This window comes from Sitophilus oryzae, unplaced genomic scaffold (assembly GCF_002938485.1).
Source record: "Sitophilus oryzae breed Bouriz unplaced genomic scaffold, Soryzae_2.0 scaffold_119_pilon_pilon, whole genome shotgun sequence".
Lineage (NCBI taxonomy): Eukaryota > Metazoa > Arthropoda > Insecta > Coleoptera > Curculionidae > Sitophilus > Sitophilus oryzae.
Window position 1 is genome coordinate 1,039,296 of NW_022145837.1, and position 22,330 is coordinate 1,061,625.

The following is a 22,330-nucleotide window of genomic DNA, read 5'->3' on the forward strand; positions in this document are numbered from 1 at the left end:
TCGAACCTCTACACCCTAAAGTCAATCTGTTTTCCAAAAATCAGCTTTTTACGTCAAGCGCTTTAAGCAGGATCGTGATTAATCAATGACCAGATTTTTCGAAACACCCTGTATACATTTTTAAAAAATCTTAAAATATGTAAAAAATAAAATAAAATATATATGTTTAAGCGTTTTTTCGGAAACTTGACCGTTTTTTGAATAAAAAATATTGTAATATTTGAGGGACGGTTTCACCCTCTTGGAACTGGAATTTCGAAAAATCCCTTCTTATCGAACCTCTACACCCTAGAATCAACCTGTATGCCAAAATTGAGCTTCTTACGTTTGAGTGGTTTGAGCAGGATCGTGATTAATCAGTGAGTCAGTCACTTAAGGATTTTATATATTAGTATAGATTCGATCATACGGTATTTTACTCACACCAAATGATATCTGTGACAGCTCCAACAAACAAATGACTACATCCCTTCTGCATACGTCCTCCATTTGGGTAGAAATCAACATGTCCCATTGGCTGAGAGGATCCCAGGCCTCCCAAGATTAAATTCTCCCCATTGCTGTGAATGACGTCAACGAAAGCCGCGTCTGTGTGGTCCAAGCGTGCCCTGGTATCCTGCGATTCAAAAAGAGGTCCTGCAGGATCCAATCCTGTAATACGTACAATAACAATAAGATAACCAGTATGATTATTTGAAGGTTTGAACAATCATGGCAAATCAATATTTCTTTGTTTTTTTGCTTTTGAGCTACGAAACCCTAAAAAGGAAAACTATATACCTGTGATCCGGCTAAGATTTCCCAAATCAGCACCAGCGAATCCAGCAATGTGAGCTCCCAAACTGAACCCAATCAAATGGGTGTCTCTTAAAGAGAGTCCATTTTTGTCCACCATTCCTCTAAGCAACAGTGACAGCTGTTTTCCGACCAATCGCGTGTTGGCTGATGCTTTGACGTAATTAGGTAGAGAAGCACCGTTGGACCAATCCACACAGATTGTGTTCACTTCTTCCTAATTAAAGGAGGAAAAAATATACTACCATACTTTTAAAATATGTCAGTTTTGAACAAAAAACACTAAGAAATAAATAAAAGATATTATTTTTTTACATTCATACATCAAAGACCGGAATCTATAATCGACCGAATGATCGAATAAAAACGATCGATGACATTCGATGACATTCCCCCATACAAATTTCCATTTAAAATGATAGTGATCGTCATTTCATAGCCATCGCTGACGCCGTTTTTTTTCTCGATCGTATGGTAAAAGAATATATTGAAAACCTTCTTGAAATCAAGATAGATAAGGAAAACATACTTAATATACGATTTCTCATTATTTAATTATAATTTATTACAAAAATACTCACAATATTACATGATAATACAAAAAAAAATCAATATTAAAATCTATCGTTTGATTAAATCTATTAATTTTATCCATATACCTAACTTAGTTGGCTTTGACTTGGTATCCAAGCAACTCGCGGAGTTTGACAGCCGAAAAAGCAAATGTTTTTCTGGGCTTGTTGAAAATTGCCAAGAACGCCGAATAAAAAATGTTTTTAATTTTAACGGTAGTTAACGGTTGTTAAATAAATTTGTGAGCGTGAATTAGTGAAAATTGGGAACAAATAGTGTAATTCTTGTGATTTCTGAGTGATATTCTGGAATAGCATAATATGGATCAATAAGGTAGGCTGTTTTTATTGCATGTGATATTTTCAAGATTATTTGTGTTTACAACATGATTTTGGGGTTTCTATATCTGGATTTTCTTTAAGTCAGTTAATTTTTAGCCCGATCATCACTGAATTTGTTGAATCTTTATTTTTAAATATTGTTTTTTGCAAATTTATATCAAAAATATTACTATTTTTCTATTTTAGAAATTATGTGGGTAATAATTTCTACTTTATAGCACTGCCAATATGTACTTATAGTTAAAAACTTATACAGATTGTCCCAATATTGCGTGGACATAGCATTATATTACCGAAATCAAAATAAGTTAATTGAAGATAATTTACTTCTATTCAAACGTTCTCCATTTGTCCGCTAGAGGGCATCAAGTTTTAAAAAAATAAACACATTTTTTAATATATTTTGATTACTGATATTTTGAGATATGGTTTGTCCATGTTTTCTAGACGCTTTAACATTTTACTTTTAGATAGGCTTATAAGTGTTTAAGTGTATAAATCTGCAGACACTTTGTGTCAGGACTTGAATTACAGTGATATTAGTGTGAATGTTTCTTAAAAAGACGCTTACCGTATGATCTAAAAAAAAACAGCGCCAAAGACGCTTCGAAAATGACAATACATATTGACTATTTCCATTTTTACTCAGTGTAAAAATAAATTACAACCTCTTAAGCCCAACTATTCAAATATAAAGAAAAGTACGAGCCAAGTAAACGAATCTATGGCTTGACCTCGTCAAAATTATTATCTATTGTCATTCCACAACCATCTATAACGCCAATTTTTTTTTCGATCATATGGTATTACTTATATGTCATCCTTCTTTCTCTGGTTACTTACCACTGCCATCAAAGCACTCCGTATTTCGTAGGCCCAAATATACCCACAATCGCTTCCAAATCCGTGTATCAACACTTTGGTAGGTAGACTCTTGTTGAAACCACTTTTAGCCCATTCAAATGCCTCCGTTATTTTATCGAACGGGATTTCTGCAGGAGCCGAACCGCTACGTCTTCGTCTGGTCCTAGAAAATGAAGTTAGGTACGGTTGAGATAACGTTAAACGTAATTTTTCTACAGTCCTTGTACTGTTAGACATGTTAAACGGTTCAAATCGGATCATTTTTAAGGCCTATATAGCTTTAGAATCGTGGAAACAGTATAGAGATAGGTAGTGAGTAAACGAAAGATAAAATAAAATGATATAGTGCGTACAGTAATGATTGAACTATGTTATCATATGGAGTGGCCAGAATTAAAAAATTGATCAGGTCCAATTTCCTACTATTTTAAGACAATCGTCTTTATACATTTAGGTCGTCATCTGCTGTAAACCTAAGCCTCTTTATAGGTTCTTTAATATTGGAAGAGGTGGAATCCATATTGTGGGCCATATTTATTTAATTAAAACTAATCCCAGCTACTTAAATATCAAATTAGCTAATAAAACTAAAGTAATAATTCAAAACAATTCAAACATAACTTAAAATAAAAGATCTCGCCGGCCGGTCCCGGTTGTCAAATACCCGCACATGCCCATTTAAGCAATTTTTAAACGTTATTTAGAAATAGCGCTTGGTGTAATTGATCCGCAAATTACGTCAGGCGGTAACGTTATTAGCGGGTATTGCGTTAAAAATTGACTCGCGCATATCGTAACATTGATAAGGTACGCGTAAATACTGCATGACGCTATTCGGTTTTCCGATATCTCTCTAATAACTGTGCTGGTCAGGCGCTGTGCACAATTTTAGAGGCCATAAGTGGGCGTGCTATGTGCGCAAACTAGTAACCTCACTAGTGCCCGATTCCGAAAATTGGAACCACGAAAAACAATAAAGAAAAAACAAAGTTTATAATCTGTATTCTCTACTAACTCCTTACCTGGCGGGATACATTAAAAACTTTGTACTGATCTCTTCAGGCTTGCTTGGTAACATATCTAAGTACCCAAAAGGACCAGAAGCTTCAAAGCAACCCAGCTCCTCGTAGCACACGCTGGGTTCTTCGCGTTTGGTTCTGTTAGAAAGAAAAATACAAAATTTAAACAGTTTTTTGAGTGTAATTTTTAATTGAATGGAATGTAATTCTCTGTAATTTTAAGAATTTATCTATGTTTACTCACCGATTGGTAGCTTTCTTTTGGTCACGTTTTCTCTGCCAGTCGTCCATGGATTTTACTACCGCCCTGTATACTTCTACGTCGTTCAGTTCGTCCAGTGCCTCCAGGGCTGGATCTGCCCATGGTATGGACCTCACTAAAAAAAAATTATTTATTTCATAATGTTTAAAAAAATCACATAACTAATGAAATCATACAGTGTCGTAAAAAATTCAATATAACACACTCTGTATATTCGTATAAATGCTTTACCAGTATATAATAATAATCAAGATTGTGCATATAGATCTCTCTGACTGTAATGTTTTCTTTCTAATGCCTTTATATGGTGCAAATACAAGTAAAAGTAACTATTACTAACGTAATTTATAATATAGTATAGTTTCTACGATCTTTCTCCAACTCTCTGTATTTTTTTCCAGTGATATTTATAGTGTACTTGGAAAGATATCACCAAAGATCTGTTCTTTCACTTCACGGGGACCATGAATCACTTTCCATTATAGCATAGGAAATTTACAAGAATTTTGCTGATGTATAAAAGGAAAATCTAAAGTAAAAATTATAAAACAAAATAAAATATACCAGAAGAAATAGCTTTATTTTGTAATTTTTAGTATTTTGTATATATTTTTATATTGTTTAATATCAAAAATTTCCAAGTGTTCCAATATTCCTTAAATAAGTTAATTGCGCATAGTTTACCTTTATACAAAAGTGCTTCGTTTGTTCGAAAAAACAATCAAAGTTGGTAGGCAGTTCTTTTAGTTTCAAAGTAAAGGAATTTTTACAATTTTTTTTATCTCAAAAACTGCGACTTTGACTCATTTTGATGTTATTACAAATTTTGTTGCAAATATTATATTCCTAATCTTAAACTGACAACCGCGTTTCGCTAGCGACTGTAATTTTGGAGTTACGATTTTTTAAAAATTTTAACCCCCTCCCAAACCCCCTTACCAACCCCCCAACCCCACCAAAAACTAATGGCCAGATTCTCGGGTGCCACAGTACCTTTGTGCAAAATTTGGTTAAAATTGGTTTAGCGGTTTTTGATAAATTGTTGATAACCGAACTAAACTTTTTTTTGCCGGTCTTAATAACCTACCATACCTATTGGTTGCGAGATATTGGTATAGACCATACCTATTGGTATGGTTTATACCAATTAGCATGGTATACTAAAAAGTTCAATTTACGAAAAAAAAATAGGTCGTCGGTAGAATTGGAAATATTTATACTAAAATATTTAAAGGAAATAGTGTTCACCCTTCCCGTACTTTTTCTTGATTTTTGTGAGTGTCAAATATTAAAGCACTTAAAAAAACATAAACATCCAAAAACTATTCAAATCTGAATTGCGGTTCTTAAAATATCTGAAAAAATGTGTTTATTTTTTAAAAGTTGGGCATCAAACTTTTAATAATCTAACGGACAAACAAAGCGCTTTTGTATAGAGATAAATCGTGTCCAAATACGTAGTAATTCTATGTCCACAGAATATTGGGACACCCTGTATTCTACCAAAACACCACGTTCGGGTGCTTCATACTAAGAGCTGGCAAAGGTTAGTCTTGGGTCGAGATTTCCGTATGTAAGAAGAGTACAATGGCGTTTATAATGTACTGAACAAAGAGAGGACAGTAAACACGTTGCCAAACGTATGAAATAAACCGAGAAACTGTGCACATCGCTAAGAGACGTTGAAGGGGATATAGCAGATTTGTCGCAGTTTGTAATGTTCTTATTTGGGTTAGCAACATTGCTTACCGGTCGACCCAATCAATACTTCTGTCAGTACTTAAAGTTCTAGGGAAAGGTGTACGTCATGCGTTCAGCTTCACGATTTAATTACGTCTCGTGATACTTGATTTGTTTATGTATTAACGAGTCGTTGTAATTTTCCCTATAGCTTGAATTTTTTTAAATGCAAGCTAGAAACACTTGCATTTTTGGTAAAAATAAGTGAAATTGAGTGGGTGTTCGATAGTGGTCGCGCTATTGGAACTCTGAATTCAAAAATCGATATCTCGAAATTTATTAAAAATAATAGATTGTAGTTTTTTCAAGAGCTTTGTTAATATTTCTGCTGTATTTTCTTTGTAGACAGTATGTGAAAATCTTTATCAATAAAAAAATTACACGATTGCTGAAAATTGCTATGCTCTAAAAGTAAATGGATGGATTGTTTACAATCCAAGTTTTGAATGGAAAAAACAACCTTATCGAATTTTTCTTATGTAAACTTATTGTAAAATATCCGATCTTGAAAATAAAAAAAGTTTCAATATCTAAAGTGGTTCTTGAGTTATGGCTTGTTATGTGTTAAAAAGTTGAATTTTTAAATTATCGCGATTACTGACGTTTTCTCGTTATAAAAAAAAATGACACCCTAACGATATCCTTATAATTCCATTTCAGATGCTCAGAAACATGTCTAATGATTTTATCTAGTTATCTCATGAAAATAAAGTCTTTTAAAAATAAGCGGTTTGCGACCGTGTTTTTACTTTACTTGATAGGGAAAGGCGTATCGGCAACGCCGCAAAGGCACACAGTCGGTCGCATTTCTCTCACTCCGACTTAATAAGATCCCTATGCCATTTACTTCTACACATGTAAATGCCGACCCAAAAGTAACAGTTGCCAGCACGGTATAACTTTCACATAAGCGTACTCCTAAAAAAGACCTATACCAAGGTGAAATTAAAACATTTTGCGCCATTTTTAGCACTTCGGAAAGTGAAACTGGATCGTATCGGGCAGTCTTTAATAACTTGTGAAAAGTAAAATTGTTTGTTGCGACAAAAGACCGTCGAAAGCAGAGGACAACAAACCTCGGTGTTTTCTAATAAATAAACCAGTTTGTCCAACAAACAGAAGAAAAAATCTGTTAAGGTAATCAATTAACGTGTACAGAAAATTATAATGGATATTTGTGGAGTTAGTCTGTAATGATTTTATATCTAAAACGGTCCATTGACGTGCAAACATATTGCACATACATATTGTACGGTCCTACTAGTAATACTAAAGTGGGATTTATGTCACTTTTGATGTACGTAATCACTCATTCTTGTACATATTTTCATCCAGTTAGCTGTTCATCAAGTTTACATGTATACGAGTGAATCGCTATGGCAATCAAGTAAGTCAGTAAGTATTTATTACATAACTACTTAATCTGATGCTAGATTCCATGCGATTCACAGTGCTTCGAACATATGGCTCTAGAAGACAAAAATGCAAAACTTCTCTTTTATTGTAGGCAATTTATTGAAACTAGGTTTATTTGACACAAATGATGAGTACTCTCATTGTACTAAATGATGATGTTCTTAGTGCCACGTTTATGAAAAAAAATCTTATAAATAATAAAAATGTTGGAGCTGTGTTCCATCTAAGGAAATAATAATTTATAGTATGAAAACGGTGTAAGTATTAAATAAATCTCTGTGATAAAAAAGAATTAAAATAACATTAGAACATGATTCCTACAATATAAGCCTCATATAAGATAAAAATGTTTTTCTTCAATGTAAAAGAAACATTAATGCTATATTTAATTAACAAAAAAAAACTTAAGATAATATAAATTTACTTTAGGACAATAAAATGCATAGATCGTAACTACTCTGATTCAGAAGAATAACTGCTGACAGAATCTTCCAAATTTATAGTATCCAAATCACAGGTAGATGAAATATCCTCACATATAAGATATTTCTGTACATCATTTTCTAATTATGTTACTTTTTGGCGTTGTTACTGTTCTTTTTGTTGGTATGAGGGATTCGGATGTTAATAGTTACCTCTTTAATAGACCATATAAACTGAAAGATGGAAACTTTTTTTATGCGACGTTTCGCTCCAACATAGTGGGCTTTTTCAGGCACAAGTGGTGTCTCATTTGACTGGAAGGTTCATGAATATCTAATAAAGAACACATTTTCTGAAATACAAATAATTTTGAGTTCTTATCCTTATGATCAAGCCAAGTATTAACCAGATCGGCATTGTTTATCAATTTTACTCCATCTGAAAAGTATTATAAAATAAAGTTCGTAGCAAGCAGACGCAGGTGAACTATACAAAAATTAAAAGTGTATGAATATGACAACAAAAATATTCAATAAATACGATATGTTTTGATATGTTTTTTAAATGCCTTTTTGAAGTTTGAAAACGTAAAATTTTTATACCCATTTAAGAATCATCTTAAAAAATAAATAAAAACTAAACAATCACGAACTTGTTTAGAAATAAATTTAAAGTACATACCTTGTTTAACAATATCCATAGTGGTCGTATTATTGTCTTATTGTGGAAAGAGAAAATTATTTGCATGAAATCGATTCCTATTTTCCAATTTTACACCCTTCAAGGGTCATTCGTCTTGAATAAAAACCAATGATAACGCTAAGAAACAAATTGCGTGTCTGTCGCCGAAACAGAAAAGGGACAAGAGCCTTTATAATGACTTTAAACAAGATTTGTGTTTGACGGTGTCAACGAGAGATGAATATAATTACACCCATTTTTGACGCTTAATGAAAAGGGTTAAATACAAATTAGGCAGCTGATTGCGAGCCGAGCTTACGAAAATGACAGGTTTTGAAACGCTAATAAGCTTGAATTGAGGGTTTTTTAGGGTAATTGCCTTATTTTTAGAGGGCGTTGAATGATTAATAGAGATATTAGAAGCAGAGTCAATGAAGTATTAAAAAAACGATGTCATCAAACTTTGATTTTGTTTTGGAAAATAGTATAACAATATTATTTTAGATAAATTTGACAACCTTGCTGATAGAGACCTATGGCGAATATCAAACCAAATTTAATGGTTCATTTTTTCCTATTCCTGGTATTTTTTGATTTATCTGCGGTGTGGTTTTAATTACCTGACTTTAAATTGCTTTTTTTTCAGAAATCACTATACTAAAAGACCATATTTGTCACGGGCCGGTAAATTCTAAAAAATTACACAAATAGATTATCTTTTTAATTATTGTCGCACCTTTATTTAAAAGACGATAGCATTACACCAGACTGCGTTTTTTTTTCTTCTTTTTTTTGAGTGACGTTTTCAAAATTTTAGAAAGTCAGTAACGTCAACATGAAACTAAATAATTAAGCGTATATTTTATCTAGATATACCCTATTCGAAGTAGTGACAGTTATGGAACACCCTGTATATTTTTATTTAATTCTATCTATACAATTCGAAAAACTAATTAAATCATTTTTATGCATGACATAATTTTTTACGATCATTTGTCCAAAATCGTACGATTTTTGTACTTTCACGAATACGAACACAAAAAAAAATATTTTTATGATTTTTGATAATATAAAAAACGGTTTAATTTAATAATTTAAAAGTAATTGCACAAAGACAATTAAAAAAAATCTATTATAACATTATTTATCGAAAAATAAATATGTTAGTATTCTATCAGGCATCTGGTATAATTTACATTTTTTTCAGAAAAAGGTTATTTCGAACTTTTTCATTGTCTTTATAATAATTATATATTACCCAAGACAAAGAATCAGCTAGAAAAAGAAACGAGATCCCATCAAATCGTGAGACTATTAAATAGTCACACAATTAATGAAATATTCAATTAAATTATTACATACTAATATTTCAACGAGGTTTTACGAAGAACCAAAAACAGTCTCAGGACTTTATTTTGATTGCCTATACCGGGTGTTGCATCGTCGGACGGGACATAGGAAATCCCATGTAAATTTTAATGGGGTCAATTATTGGCTTCCCTAATTATTTTAGAGATTAATTCTATTTAAGTTTATTGAAGAGCACTAAAACCCACATTCAAAAGAATAACTTTAGTTATTTTTGATTAGCTCGTTTACAAGTTATCGCCGATTTCTTTTTAAATATTTCTCCTTTCTTATGGCTTTGTATTACTGTATTTACTTATGAGCACCAGTCAAGGTAAAAGATAACTGTCAAAAGAAGTTGTCATTTCAGAAATTTACCTATTTAGTGCTTTATGATTATTGAAAACTCATTCCTACATCGGAAATCTTAAAGATGTATTTATAAATACAAATTAATATGAATTAAAGTAAAATAAAGTAATCAATTACAAGGTTAATTATAGTATTATTACAATATTCAATTACTTATTAATTTAGGTACTATTAAATTGTTAGAACTTTAGGATTTAAGAAGATGTTCAAATATTCCCCCATCGACTGCTAGACAATAACCCAGGCGATCATAAAATTCTCTTTTTACATTCGCTAGTTGGTAAACTGAAATTCTATTGCATTCGGCAGAAATAGCATTTTTTAACTCGTCTAGATTTGGGTATTTTTTATCCTTGTGTATCCTGTTTTTTAAATGGCCCCAGAGAAAGAAATCATTTGGCGAAATATCAGGAGACCTTGCTGGCCAATTTACTGTATGATTTAGGCCAATAACGTTTCCGTTAAAACTATTGTCTAAATATTCCCGAACAGCCGGGCAGCCATCCATTTGGTACCAAACTTCCTGATTTTCCCTAGCGGCATCATGTAAAGCAGGTAAAATATGATTTTCGAGTAGTTCCAAATAATATTCTGCATTTAAATTTCGCGTAAGAAATAATGGCCCAATAATATTGTGTCCGAATATCCCTGCCCAAACATTTACTTTCTGTGTATATTGCGTCCTTGTTTCGACAAACCTGTGTTGGTTTTCTTTGTTCCAATATCGATAATTTTGAACATTGGGTTCATTATTTAAGGTAAACGTGCATTCGTCAGTAAAACATATGTTTTTTAAAAATTCCCTATCCGTGTTTGCTCTTTCCATCATATCAAATCAAAACGCCTGCCGCCGTATTTCGTCCCCATTTCGTATCTCTTGTTGCTTTTCATGTTTGAAGGAATAGTATTTATGTCGTTTCAAAATTCGAAACGCTGTAGTGTGATCTATTCCTATTTCATCCTCAAGTTTCCTTGTGCTGATCTTTCCATCGTTCTCTTCCACGCACAATAAAACTTCCAAGTCGGTATCATTTCTTGCATCTTCTCTTTGTTCCTGCCTTGCTTCATATCTGCAGTTATTTATTAGGGTACCTTTGGTCTCAAATCTCTGGATATTCCTTGCGATTGTAGATTTTCCAGGTATCGGTCTATTCGGATACAGAGCAGCAAATATGTCCGACACCTTTTGATAACTATTTTCTTGATAATACCATTTAATCATCAATACTTTTTCTTCGGTAGTGTAATTCATGGTTAATATTTTCGATGTAGGTATGAGTTTTTAATAATAATAATAAAGCACTAAATAGATAAATTTCTGAAGTGACAACTTCATTTGACAGTTATCTTTTACCTTGACTGGTGCTCATAAGTAAATACAGGGTCATAAGAAAGGAGAAATATTTAAAAAGAAATCGGCGATAACTCGTAAACGGGCTAATCAAAAATATATAAAGTTATTCTTTTGAATGTGGGTTTTAGTGCTCTTCAATAAACTTAAATAGAATTATTCTCTAAAATAATTAGGGAAGCCAATAATTGACCCCATTAAAATTTACATGGGATTTCCTATGTCCCGCTCGACGATGCAACACCCGGTATAGGTCGATGCGTGGCATTACTCTATCATATTTTATTTAATTTTTGATTGTTATTTTCTGCGGTCTTGTCGATGGATTTTGTCACGATTAAGTGTGTCGTCGCTCCAAAACCGCGGCAATTTGTTTTAAATAAAATGAATTGTGGCTTCTTATATAAATAAAGCGATTTATCACTTTCTAATTGACAGTATTTGTCAATTTATTATGTCCCATTCCTTATTAGAGTCAGGTCTTAAATAGAAAAAACAAATAATATTCAAAATAGTATAAATCAATGGATTTTTTCTATGTATTTGTTGTGTCATAAATTATTATTTTTCTACTATACATTAGTTCTTTCCTATGTTATATACGCCATGCAGGATAATAAACAAATAATCAATATGCCTTGAAAGCTACTACCATAATAGTCTGAATACGTTGCCATATTGGAGTGCAACAACATTTTGACCATTTTTGTCGAAAAACTTTCTCCAATTAGTGGTAAATCGATTTCAATTGTGAAGTTTTTCGAAAGAAATATGTGCGTGTCGTTGAAATCGATAGTTATTTTTGTAATAATTCTTCTGTATAATAAAATATCAAAGTAATATTATAGAAAATATCCTTTCTATCAGCAAATGAGAAATTTCATTGAGGCTCATTTACATGTGCCATTTTTAATGATTATTTTGAAGCATCGTCCAAAGAGATAAGTGTAGTCTCTAATTTTTGTTGCATCTAAAGCGTATTCTAAGGTGAAGAATAGGAAACAATTAGCCTCGTATGTATTATACTATTATCACAGATTATACAGATTATAAACTTTGTTTTTTCTTTATTGTTTTTCGTGATTCCAATTTTCGGAATCGGGCAAACTAGTAACCTAATAGTTTGCGCACATAGCACGCCCACTTATGGCCTCTAAAATTGTGCACAGCGCCTGACCGGCACAGTTATTAGAGAGATATCGGAAAACCGAATAGCGTCATGCAGTATTTAGGCGTACCTTATCATGGTTACGATATGCGCGAGTCAATTTTTAACGCAACACCCGGTAATAACGGTACCGCCTGACGTAATTTACGGATCAATTACACCAAGCGCTATTTCTAAATAACGTTTAAAAATTGTTTAAATAGGCATGTGCGGGTATTTGTCAACCGGGGCCGGCCGGCGAGATCTTTATTTTTAGGTTATTTTTGAATTGTTTTGAATTATTACTTTAGTTTTATTAGGTAATTTGATATTTAAGTAGCTGGGATTAGTTTTAATTAAATAAATGTGGCCCAAAATATGGATTCCACCTCTTCCAATATTAAAGAACCTATAAAGAGGCTTACAAAACAATTTCAAAGTTTTAAATTCAAAGTTAGGTTAAGTTTAAATAGCGGACGAATTCTTTCCGATCCGATAACTATAAATGAGGAGAGTTAATACCACCTCACGTAAAGGAAATAACACCTGGCCTTATTAACGTCCATGCACGCTATTCGGTTTAACGATATCTCTCTATTACGCTGTTTATCAATGACTAAAGAATCCAAGGACAAATAACACCCGAGAGCAAATTGTGACGCTGTCACCAAACAGTGCCGTGGCACATATTTTTCTTAACCTAGCTGTTTGAAGCAATATTTATATTTTTTGATAATTGTTTTGACTACGCCTATGGTATATCATCCTAATTAATTACGAAAAAAACGTATTAAAATGTTAACAAAAGGTACAAAACTAGTATCGACGTATAGCACATATCAAGTACATATAGATGTTAATTGAAATTGAAGAATAATTATCGAATTCAATAAGAAAACGCTAAAAAGTTGGAGTGGACTGTTTATTTACCTATGAAACGTAACTCCTGGCTCTTTCTTATCGCTGCTGCTTTTACACTTGAAAGCTGAACAACTAATCACCATTGTAATAAAGTTAATACAAAGTTTACTACACACAAACTATTAGAAATCGCTAAAATTGTCGCTGGTGACCAAATGATGACTCATTGTTTGCCACCAAAACAAAAAAAAAGGTCACAAATTCGGCTGCAGCCCGTTAGGGGCGTTACATGTCCTTATATTCTTTAGTCATTGCTGTTTATTGTTATTTTACGCGAGTTTATTTTTGCGCACAGGAAATTTTACTCGTTTGCACATCGTCATAAAAAACAATTTTCGTACCACGAATTAGGGATAAGATTTTTATCTGTATACATATAGTATACCTAATCTGTGCTATTATTAAATATTTTTACTAAGTATATTCTAAATTTGTCTTTAAAGAACAGGATGTCCATCAACAATACATAATGAAGACGAATTCTTAACAGAACCATTTCAGGCAGTTTCTTTTCGTGGCAATCTCGCTTGTTTCAAACAATAAAAGTGTGTCAGTGGATAAATGGAGACAGTCGCTCTTTGTTCTTAATTCATTCCAATTAAGTTTAAAAAAAGTTATTGTATTATTACGATTAATTTAGACAAATTTAATTAATAGATACTAAGAAAAATTGTAGTCTTTTTATTCAAAGAAAATAGAAAAGCTTTATATATATTTCTCTTTCTCAATCTAGTGAAGAAAATTAATCTTTGGCACTTTTCTTTGATTAATACCCTTCAGACCAAACAGTAATAACGTTTCGACGGCGGAAATTTTGACGATCCGCATCATCATCAGGGTTTCTCCGGCGATACGAAAGAGGCTGATTCGTATTTTTCTTAAGCTGCCTCTGCCCTCCAGCCTGATGCCCCTGCCACGAACACACAAAAGCTCGAAAAGCTTCATCGTTCGCTCTAAAGCTCCATAAAAAGACGAACGTCAATAATAAGAAACTTTATTTCTTCTCTGCGATTTGTAATTGTTCTTGAAATCGATCGCGATCGGAATTTGCGAAAGACCGAATCAGAGTGGTAAAAGAACAGGTTTTTAAATATTATTCACGAAAAAATTGAGGAAAATATATGTCTGTATGTTATCCCTGAACTGGTACAACGAAGCTTTGGGTCTTAAACTGAAATCATGTGCACTCCACCGGAAAATCATGACAATGCTATAAAAATCGGAGAAGAACTATTGGAATATGTAGCGGAATTGAATTACCTCGGCAGTTTGATTTCGGAAAAGGCCAATATCGACCCTGAAATTCAGCACAAGATTAGGAGCGCCTCAAGAGCATCCTGGAAATTTAAAGACAGGGTTTTCTACAATCATGACTTCTTGACTGCAGTGTACCGAGCAATAGACGTGTCGGTCCTTGAAAAATCTAGCTGCGAGAGCGCTGAAGTCGTGATTACTAAATCTCGCTTAAGATGGGCTGGTCCAAGAAAACCGCCTACCGAAATATCTTCTTTACGGCGAGCTTGTAGAGGTTAAGAAGAAACCGGGTAGACAACTCAAAAAGTACAATGATATTTTCCACAAAAACTTAAAGGGGATAAGCATATAGAATCAGTGGGAGAAAGCAACGCACAATAGAAAGCAATAAAAAAGAGTTATAAACTCAATTAATAACGATAACAAAAAAGTAAATTAAATTAAAAAAGAATTTTTATACTGTAAACAAAACACATCTCCAAAATTTCAATCAGATATTCTTCTAAAAACTGAATTTACTACTCTGAGCTGCAGTGCTCGCTCTTCAAAAATGTCTGGAAACCAAAGTTTGAAACCAAACAAAAGCTCCAAATTGCTAGAAACAGAGAGATAGAGTAAAACGAAAGGAACCAATAACGGTAGTTCCGAAGTACAACAATGGTTCACTTTACCATCCGCTGAATTTTAAAACAAGAACTTCTGCGTCTTTTGAATTAGGAACAATCTTAATTGGTCTTATTCTGTAAGTTTGAGTTGGAGCAAGCAAAGCTTAGCTGGTGAATTAGAGTGATTGGTTTAGAAAATGTATCCCTAATGAGTGCTAGATTGCTTTCAGGAAACGTTATAAAAATTAGTTATTTTATTATGGTGTTATGTCACGCATCGAGAATTTTTTTTATCAATATCTTAGACAAACAAATAATTAATTCTTTTGCTCCGTCAATTTTTAATAAATATCGTCTAGAATATATACACCCTGTACAGGGTGGGTCAAATTCGACGCTTTTAAATGGAAACACCCTTTTCTATAGGAGATAGACGAAAACTAATATCGGTGTCTGGAGCTCAATTTTCATCAAAAACATGATGGTGAAAACCGCACATCAATATCTGTTACCGTTTCGGAGTTACGGGGTGTTTTTCAAAAATGTGCATTTTTAACAAATCGCCTTAACTTTTTTGCTATGGAAAATTTTGTATTTCTATGAAAACATTTCCAAAGCACCTTTTACGTAGAATTTAATGGTTTAAGTATAATTTTTTAAAATTAATAATTCAAGAGTTATCAACAAAAAATTGATTTTTATTTTGGGACACCCCCTATATTTTTAATTAACTGAAAAGAATTTAAAATTACCTTTCCAAAAATATAGCATACTTGATATTTTGTTATAATCCCCTTCGAAATACAGAATTTTTAAATGTTCGCCACTTTTAACTAGTAGGCTTTGGACCCCTTATTGATAGAATGCCCTTAATGGAACTCGAAAACATATTTTTCCAGCAAGACGACGCACCGCCTCTGAACGCTGAAGTTATCAGCAAATTTTTGCAGCCAATTTCAAGAATAATTGAATAACTAACCAAGGTCCCAGCCGTTGGTTGTCGAGGCCGCTTGACTTAGTGCCCATGGATTTAATCCTATGTATATATTTGCGGAAGAATAAAGGTTCCTTATTCTTCCGTGTAATCTAGACAAGAATTAGAAATACTTAGCAGTTATGAGAGGGTATCTTTCAACCCCACTGAGTTAATGAATTCCGCGAGAAATGTTCAAAAACTGCCCCGTCTGTCCATAACAGAAGACGGTCGATATGTCGAACACCTGTTGCAAAATCTCATGTCTTGGTTTGCTATTTATTTTTATTGTTATTAGATATAGTTTAAATGTGTTGATGTTAGTTAAATATATTTTAAATTGTTATAAAATTCTGCACCTCTTATAACAAATATTATTTTCGTTTTAATTGATGCTCACAGCTAGAATTTTTTTGCAAATTCTAGGTAAAAAGGTGCTTTGGAAATGTTTTCATAAAAATACAAAATTTTCCATAGCAAAAAAGTTACAGCGATTTGTTAAAAATGCATATATTTGAAAAACATCCCGTAACTCCGAAACGGTAACAGATATCGATATGCGGTTTTCACCATCATGTTTTTGACAAAAATTGAGCTCCAGACACCGATATTAGTTTTAGTCTATTTCCTATAGAAAAGGGTGATTCCATTTAAAAGCGTCGAATTTGACCCACCCTGTACATTCCTATATTTCAAATATTCTTTACTTTTATATTATTTTCTTTTAAAAACATATCTCCATCCATAGAAAAACACAAGAAATACGATTGCAACATGCAAAATCTGAAGCAACACGATCAAAATAAAATGTTATTTTTATAAAATATTCTCTTTTATTTAAAAATATCTGCATTGACTGGAAAACATTGCTTTTTTTGTTTAAAATATATGATGCCATTCGATTTTATTTTCTTTTTCCTATTATTTCACCGAAATAATAGTCATAAAAATAAATTTAATTATTATTTTCCAGTTGAGTAACAGTACGGAATAGTTTCTAACAATTAAAAAAAAATAATTGAAGAAAATAACGCACAATAATTATATAACTTGGCATTCCAACAAATTTCCTTTTTTACAAGTCTTTATTTAAGTTTTATTAATCACAGCCTTTTCGAGAGTATGGTCAGAGCACCAGTCTCTATCTCAAGACATCGATATTAAAAGAGCATACATCATCTTGAGCTTTTCTACTATTACTGAATTATCTAAATTTTACGGTTTTTTCATCATCTATTCTAGACACACAATCCTATTATAAATATTCATAATTCTTAACTGGACATTTTTAACGACTGTAAAACCAATTTTCTGCAACAATTCTAAATAATAACACTGCCACACCTTGAGACATACCGACAATATTAACATTTTACCGGCATATTACATGTTTTGTTACAAGATCATTTAAATAAATATGTTTAATTAATAAGTGTTTTTACTATTAATCCCATTGCTTAGGCTTGTTTCCAATAATACCATAACGGTGAATTTTACAATAATATATCCTTACATTTTTTCTTTAAAGGTCGCGAAAAATCTTACTACTCTAATAAAATAAGCAGACTTACCTAGAGATACTAGTGCAATAATCCATATTGACGTGTTCACGTACAGACGAAAAGTCATTTTGACGGTCTCATTGGAGGGGAATCCACAAATGGCACTTCTTTTTCTTCCTTTTAATAATCCTTTTCTTTGTCATCACATCTCACTGAGATCACCGGTAGTATGTAAATAAACGATTTGTAATAAGGATGTTTAAAGGCACTAAAAATCAACAAGATCACTTTCACTCGAGCTGTTGACTGTTCGGTTTACTTCCTTGATGCAATTGATTAGAAATCTTTCCGGATTTTCCTGAAGATGGTTGTATCTGAAACAAGTATAGGAAATATGTATTTTGGGGATTCTTTGATTATACAGGGTGGTGCAAAGGAAAAACTTGTTTATCTGAAACAATATAAAAAATGTAAATTTGCAAAAGACCTAAAAGCATTATTTGAAGCTTTTGAATATGTTGAGTCAAAACAGCAATGTATATGGTTAGTTTATCTTGTAATAACATAAGTATCTATTTTATTGATAATATGGGGGCCACAAATTAAATGGAATTCTGGGTGTTCAGGAAATACTTTTTTATTAAGTATGTAGTATGTATATCATGTACAGTTACTTCACCTTTAAAAGGGAGAGTGTTATAAAATAACTGTAATAGAAGGCAGTGGCGTACAGAAAACTTGTCTATCGGTATTATTAAAAAACTGAAAAATAAATGAGTCTGGAGCTCAATTTTTGTCAAAAACATGATGGTGAAAACCGCATATCGATATCTGTTACCGTTTCGGTGTTACGGGGTGTTTTTCAAAAATATGCATTTTTAACAAATCGCTGTAACTTTTTTGCTATGGAAAATTTTGTATTTTTATGAAAACATTTCCAAAGCACCTTTTTACGTAGAATTTAATGGTTTAAGTATAATTTTTTTAAAATTAAGAATTTAAGAATTATCAACAGAAAATTTGATTTTTTATATGGGACACCCTGTATATTTTTAATTTATTGAAAATAATTTAAAATTACCTGTCCAAAAATATAACACACTTGATATTTTGCTCGATTCCTCGTCGAGATATAGAGTATATAAAAATTCGCCCGCTTTAAATAAGTAGGCTTTGAACGGCACCGGCTGTAATACAAAAAAAATTTAGCTGTGAGCATCAATTAAAACGAAAATAATATTTGCTATGAAAGATGCAGAATTTTATAACAATTTAAAATATATTTAACCAACATCAACACATTTAGACTATATCTAATAACAATAAAAATAAATAGCAAACCAAGACATGAGATTTTGCTACAGGTGTTCGACATATCGACCGTCTTCTGTTATGGACAGAGGGGGCAGTTTTTGAACATTTCTCGCGGAATTAATTAACCCAGTGGAGGTGAAAGATACCCTCTAATAACTAAGTATTTCTAATTCCTGTCTAGATTATACGGAAGAATAAGGAACCTTTATTCTTCCGCAAATATATCCATAGGATTAGATCCACGGGCACTAAGTCAGGCGGCTTCGACGGCCAACGGCTGGGATCTTGGTTAGCTATTCAATTATTCTTGAAATTGGCTGCAAAAATTTGCTGATAACTTCAGCGTTCAGAGGCGGTGCGTCGTCTTGCTGGAAAAGTATGTTTTCGAGTTCCATTAACATCAATAAGGGGTCCAAAGCCTACTAGTTAAAAGTGGCGAAATTTTAAAAATTCTGTATTTCGAAGGGGATTATAACAAAATATCAAGTGTGCTATATTTTTGGAAAGGTAATTTTAAATTCTTTTCAGTTAATTAAAAATATAGAGGGTGTCCGAAACAAAAAATCAATTTTTCTGTTGATAACTCTTAAATTATTAATTTAAAAAAAATTATACTTAAACCATTAAATTCTACGTAAAAAGGTGATTTGGAAATGTTTTCATAGAAATACAAAATTTTCTCTTTTACTTACTTGAAATCTGAACGCTACTGGAGTTGGATTTTTCTTGTGCAACACAGATGACTGGTCGAAAAATTTCGATTTTGTTGGCCATTGTTAAGATTGTTGGTGATGATTACGTATTAGATTTTTTCCTGACATTAAAGAATTGTATCAAATGAATTACAGTTTGTAGGTGATGTAAGACGACTTATGAAGACATGAGAATGAAATTATTGTTTACAGTAGCTGCAATCAAAATTAAAAAAAACAACAGAGATTCACTAAAAAGGTTGAAACCAAAGTAATCAAAACTCATTCATACCTGTAGTGGAACCTTATACATTATATAAAAACCGATTCTCAATTGATTAAATAACAATTTGGAATTACACGATAATCTATACTAGTCCAAATATCAATAAGGTAGTACGAAATATCGATAGTATTTTCGTTCAGGCACTCAAAGTGAAATCGTATGTTTTGCCAAACTATTCATTAATCAACTCATTTCAATTCGAAGCACTTGTGACATTTAGTTTTGTTAATATGGCCACAGATAAATTTAAAGCTCCTTTAAACTACAAGGCTTTATTATGATTGATTTTATTTTAATAATTCGATAACAATGAAAATAAAAGAACACCCAGTAATAAGGAAATATCAATAATTTTCATAGTTTTTATAATCAATTTTACAGAGAAATAAATTATCATAGAAAAGCTCTTCTAGCATGTAAATATCTTTTTTTCCATAGCAACTGTTAAAATTGCCGTATATCCAGAGGCGCAAATAGGGATGGGCCAGGGGGGGGGGCTTAGCCAAGGAGTGGCCAGGGGGGGGGGCTATGGAAAAAAAATATTGTTTTATACACGACCATAAAATTGCATTATCGTCTTGTAGAAAAAATAACTAGAATTTATGGACTAATATACCTACTGAAACTTCTCTAATATTTTTATTCTTCTGGGATATGCAAAATTCCTTGTAAATCTACGAATTCAAGTTGATTAATGAGTAAAACAGCACTCTGGTACCGCTTACTGCAAAAGGAAAAGCATTCAATAGCGTACCTTCACTATCTAACCTTGTAAAAGTGATTTTTTCACACAAGTGTCTGGTTTTCGCTGCTTTATTTGTACAATTTGCAAATATAGTGGAATTTTCTCGATTGGGTGGAGTTGAATAGTATTAAGAAAATTTAAATAAATATCAACAGTTTAGTAGTTTAGCAGTTAGTATATTTAAATTTTCTGGACCTGTTACTATCACTATTCCTTAAAAAAGTATCTCTCTGTATATTGGCATTCACTCATAATTTTAGGTAACAAGTTAGTACTTTATTTATATTATTTTGAATTATTAAGGCCGATAAAATAACTAATAATCAATATATTTTGTTGTAGTAGGTCAATTTTAATAAAGATTTAAATTCATTTTATTCTAAAAGAAAGCAAAGTTCCACAAAGAAGCAGTCCTGTACACAGAATCGAATTACAGAGTATAATAATTAAATCAGATATTAATTTTAAGGTTTTAATATACCGTGCTGGCAACTGTTACTTTTGGGTCGGCATTTACATGTGTGGAAGTAAATCGCATAGGGATCTTATTACAATCGTGTAATTTTTTTATTGATAAAGATTTTCACATACTGTCTACAACGAAAATACAGCAGAAATATTAACAAACTTTTTAAAACTTAAAAACTACAATCTATTATTTCTAATAGATTTCGAGATATCGATTTTTGAATTCAGAGTTCTAATAGCGCAACCACTATCGAACACCCACTCAATTCCACTTATTTTTACCAAAAATGCTAGTGTTTCTAGCTTGCACTTAAAAATATTCAAGCTATAGGGAAAATTACAACGACTCGTTAATAAATAAACAAATTAAGTATCACGAGACGTAATTAAATCGTGAAGCTGAACGCATGACGTACACCTTTTCCTAGAACTTTAAGTACTGACAGAGGTATTGGGTCGACCAGAAGTGTCTAGCCCTAGCAGTCAACTATTAAGCTTGACCAATCAGGTTGGTTAGCGTGGTTATTTGGAGTGTGTTAATTCATTTGTGTTTGTCAAAAACTCTAACATGATTGGTCGGGCTTAATAGTTGCCTGCTAGGGCTAGACACAAGTGGGTCGACCGGTCAACTGCGACAAATCTGCTATATCCCCTTCCACGTCTCTTAGCGATGTGCACAGTTTCTCAGTTTATTTCATACGTTTGGCAACGTGTTTACTGTCCTCTCTTTGTTCAGTACATTATAAACGCCATTGTACTCTCCTTACATACGGAAATCTCGACCCAAGACTAACCTTTGCCAGCCCTTAGTATTTTGTATTTAAAATTATGTTATTTATCATTAAAATTTATAAAACAGAATTCAAGTTGTTTTTGTTATAGGAAAATATGGGATAGTTTTATTAAAGCGTAAATTATTCAGTATGCTTATGCTCATAGCTGACTATAAACTTTGATCATTTTTTAATCAGCCTGGCCTCGATTCTCGATTTGGTATTTTGCAAAATGACTGAAAACAGGCAGTCTTTTTCCAGAAGTGTACAGAAAATATCATCATTGTTTAATATGCCTAATTCTGATTAGGCTTTTTGTAAAAATTCCTTCTTTTGTGTAAAAAAACGGCGTTGTATAATATGCCTAGTCTTTTTGCAAAAAGCCGGATTGTTCTATACGCCTGCGACTAAATAAATAAATTAATCTTGAATTCTTGCTACGGACACTTTGAGATTAGCAAGATTG

The 22,330-nt window shown here is 32.3% G+C and overlaps 1 protein-coding gene across 4 annotated transcripts in view; it reads right to left on the minus strand.

Moving 5' to 3' along the window:
• Positions 1 to 22,330, minus strand: part of LOC115891834 (mucin-16-like) — a 45,542-nt gene that overhangs the window by 10,485 nt on the left and 12,727 nt on the right. For 2 of the 4 annotated variants that reach the window (XM_030912413.1, XM_030912416.1), the window contains exons 2-7: positions 17,656 to 17,960; positions 3,837 to 3,969; positions 3,596 to 3,730; positions 2,553 to 2,736; positions 781 to 1,012; positions 424 to 651 (exon numbers count right to left, since the gene is read on the minus strand). In XM_030912413.1, coding sequence (XP_030768273.1) covers positions 424 to 651; positions 781 to 1,012; positions 2,553 to 2,736; positions 3,596 to 3,730; positions 3,837 to 3,969; positions 17,656 to 17,713 — 970 coding nt within the window. In that variant the 5' untranslated portion in view covers positions 17,714 to 17,960. Of the gene's footprint in view, positions 1 to 423; positions 652 to 780; positions 1,013 to 2,552; positions 2,737 to 3,595; positions 3,731 to 3,836; positions 3,970 to 17,655; positions 17,961 to 19,592; positions 19,652 to 19,884; positions 19,926 to 22,330 lie in introns of those variants that run through there. The other 2 variants (XM_030912415.1, XM_030912414.1) reach the window with 2 other exon arrangements.